The 3,459-nt window shown below is 54.5% G+C and overlaps 1 protein-coding gene across 1 annotated transcript; it reads left to right on the top strand.

Moving 5' to 3' along the window:
- Positions 1 to 1,087: 1,087 nt before the first annotated feature.
- LOC116366322 (polycystin-1-like) lies at positions 1,088 to 1,956 on the top strand (the record flags this gene model as incomplete). Its single annotated transcript, XM_031818507.1, has 2 exons — positions 1,088 to 1,377; positions 1,780 to 1,956. Coding segments are annotated over 2 exons (467 nt in total), but the record flags the coding sequence as incomplete, so codon positions are not given.
- Positions 1,957 to 3,459: the final 1,503 nt, after the last annotated feature.

Here is a 3,459-nt window from a genome sequence, read left to right as displayed (position 1 = left end):
CTCAGTGTTCTATAGTGATGAACAGTATTGGGATGCAGCCTCAGTGTTCTATAGTGATGAACAGTATTGGGATGCAGCCTCAGTGTTCTATAGTGATGAACAGTATTGGGATTGCAGCCTCAGTGTCTATAGTGATGAACAGTATTGGGATGCAGCCTCAGTCAGTGTTACTATCGTGATGAGACAGTATGGGATGACAGCCTCAGTGTTCTATAGTGCTTGACGTATTGGATGCAGCCTCAGTGTTCTATAGTGATGAGCAGTATTTGGAGTGCAGTCTCAGTGTTCTATAGTGATGACAGTATTGGGATGCAGCCTCAGTGTTCTATAGTGATGAACAGTATGGGATGCAGCCTCAGTGTTCTGTAGTGATGAACAGTATTGGGATGCAGCCTCAGTGTCTATAGTGATGAACAGTATTGGGATGCAGCCTCAGTGTTCTATAGTGATGAACAGTATTGGGATGCAGCCTCAGTGTTCTGTAGTGATGAACAGTATTGGGATGCAGCCTCAGTGTTCTATAGTGATGAACAGTATTGGGATGCAGCCTCAGTGTTCTATAGTGATGAGCAGTATTGGGATGCAGCCTCAGTGTTTTATAGTGATGAACAGTATTGGGATGCAGCCTCAGTGTTTTATAGTGATAAACAGTATTGGGATGCAGCCTCAGTGTTTCTATAGTGATGAACAGTATTGGGATGCAGCCTCAGTGTTCTATAGTGATGAACAGTATTGGGATGCAGCCTCAGTGTTTATAGTGATAAACAGGTATTGGGATGCAGCCTCAGTGTTTTATAGTGATGAACAGTATTGGGATGCAGCCTCAGTGTTCTATAGTGATGAACAGTATTGGGATGCAAGCCTCAGTGTTTCTGTAGTGATAAACAGTATTGGGATGCAGCCTCAGTGTTCTGTAGTGATAAACAGTATTGGGATGCAGTACAACACTGTTTCATCAGTCTCTTAGTCTACAGGTTGGTTAACAAAGACGTGGGTGAAGACATAACATAATCATCATTCCATATCTCACTTTCTTCTCTCCCTCTCCAGCTCTTCCACTCCGTGAGGGACGGATATGCAGCGTGAGCTCCGCCTGCCTGTCGTTGCTTGGCGCTGGCGGGCGTGGCCTGTTTGTCCTTGCGACCATCGTCAACAACAACCGGCCCCTCTAGCTCCGCCTCCAGCCTGGTTTTCCACGTGAGCTTCGCCGTGCTGCGGCTGGCGTTGCTATGGCTGGTGACCTCTGCGTTGTTAAGGAACTATCGTCGGGCGCGGGCGGAGTTGTACCGCCCGGTGGTGGACCTACAGGACTATGAGATGGTGGAGCTGTTTCTACGACGACTGAAGATGTGGATGGGCCTCAGCCGCACCAAGGAGGTAGGAGCACTTCTGGTTTCAACTTCCTGTTCATGTTTTTTGAGAGATTCCTACTTCCTGCGGGCTTCCTGTTGCAGTCATTTGGTATTACTGCTAAAAGATGTTGTCTTACTTAGATTTTGCTTACCCATAAAATGCATTGACTGGATGTCTTGAGTTAAATTATCCTACTGCACTAACACCCTAAAAAGATCTTGCTACAAGTGGGGTACAGTTGACTTTTATTCCAGAGTAATGTATTGTTTAAGCCTGTACTTTATATTGACCCTCTCTCTCCCCCCCTCTGTCTACCTCTGTCACCCCCCCCCCTCCATCTCTCCCTCCCTCTGTCTCCCTGCCTCTGCCACTCTGTCTACCTCTGTCCCCCCCCCTCCTTCGTCCCTCCACCCCTCCCTCCCTCAGTTTCGTCACAAGGTGCGTTTTGAGGGCATGGAGCCCCCCCCCTCTCGCTCCTCCTCCACCAGTGACTGTCAGTCCCTGTGCCTGCCCCCTCTGGACGGCTCCGAGTCGCCCCTGGCAGCCTGGACGGGACCTCTGAGGCCTCCTGGAGACCCACCTCTTCCAGCCCCTGTAGCCTGACAGAGGCCCCCGGGATGGGGCTAAGCCTGGGTCCCGGCGGATTGGGACCAGGTGCGTTGGCGGGTGGAACAGCCTGGCGAGAAAGGGCGGAGACTGAGGCGACTCTGAAGAGGCTTCTCCCCACACTGGACGCCTTGCTGCAGCAGCTGGACCGGGTCACCGTGGCGACCGAGGAGCTGTACCGTACCGAGTGTGTCCTGGAGCGTGCCAGAGGAAGGGAGGAGGGCCGAGGGGGGGGGAAGGGGAGGAGAGGAGAGGAGGAGAGGGGGAAGAGTAGAGCGGGCCGAGGAGGGAAGGGGAGGAGAGGAGAGAAGGAGAGGGGGGAGAGTAGAGAGGGCCGAGGAGGGAAGGGGAGGAGAGGAGAGAAGGAGAGGGGGGAGAGTAGAGAGGGCCGAGGAGGGAAGGGAAAGGGGGACGAGAAAGACTCTGCTGGACGGAGAGAAAGAAAAGGAGGTCAGCAGAAAGTCAACACTGTGGTGGGGGTAGTGGGCGTGGCTCAGCCTAAAGATACAGGGGACTCTGGGGCTAACCCTAAACACACCCCGAAATCTGCCCCTGCCCCGAAATCGACCCCTGTCCCGGTTCCTCCCCCTACATCTACCCCTGCCCCGAAATCGACCCCTGTCCCGGTTCCTCCCCCTACACCTACCCCTGCCCTGAAATCGACCCCTGTCCCGGTTCCTCCCCCTACACCTACCCTGCCCCGAAATCGACCCCTGTCCCGGTTCTTCCCCCTACATCTACCCCTGCCCCGAATCGACCCCTGTCCCGGTTCCTCCCCCTACATCTACCCCTGCCCTGAAATCGACCCCTGTCCCTCTTCCTCCCCCTATATCTACCCCTGCCATGAAATCGGCCCCTGATCCCTACCCCAATATCAACCCCTGCCCTTAAACCTACTCCGAAATCTACCCCTGTATCTGCCCCTATACCTGACCCAATATGTACCCCAGTTTCTCCCCATATCATTTCCCCTGCCTTGACCCCTGCTCCTGCCCCTGTACCCCTCTCTACTCCCGCCCTACCCTCCACCCCTGCCCCCTCCTCCTCCTCCACTCCCGCCACTCGAGAGTGGGACCCCCCTACGGAGAGAGAGACCCTGCCCCCCTCCAGCCTCTTCAACCACCCGGCCCACACCACCACCATTCCCACACGCAAACGCAAGCCCCCGCCGCTCAAGAACAAGGTGCACCCCAACCCAGACAGGCATGTGTCCGGACACCCCAAACCCTGAGGACCCCTCCTGAAGGACCCTCAAGAAGAAAGGATGTTCGGGATGGATGGACAGAACGGGCCGTAGGGAGGAGTGGAAGGAAAGGAAGGATCCTGGGTAGAGGATGAGTGGGCGTTGGTCACAGCAGGTGATGTCACTGGTGTTCCACTATAAATCCAGAAGGAGAGAACGCGAGAGAGGAGGGAAAGAGAGAAATAAGAGGCCCCAAAACAGCGACCGTTCACCATGGAGTTGGCATGGAAACAAGGTGCAGGTCGCCAGTTCTTTAC

Source organism: Oncorhynchus kisutch, unplaced genomic scaffold, assembly GCF_002021735.2.
Source record: "Oncorhynchus kisutch isolate 150728-3 unplaced genomic scaffold, Okis_V2 scaffold1439, whole genome shotgun sequence".
NCBI lineage: Eukaryota > Metazoa > Chordata > Actinopteri > Salmoniformes > Salmonidae > Oncorhynchus > Oncorhynchus kisutch.
This window is presented reverse-complemented; position numbering and strand designations above follow the sequence as displayed.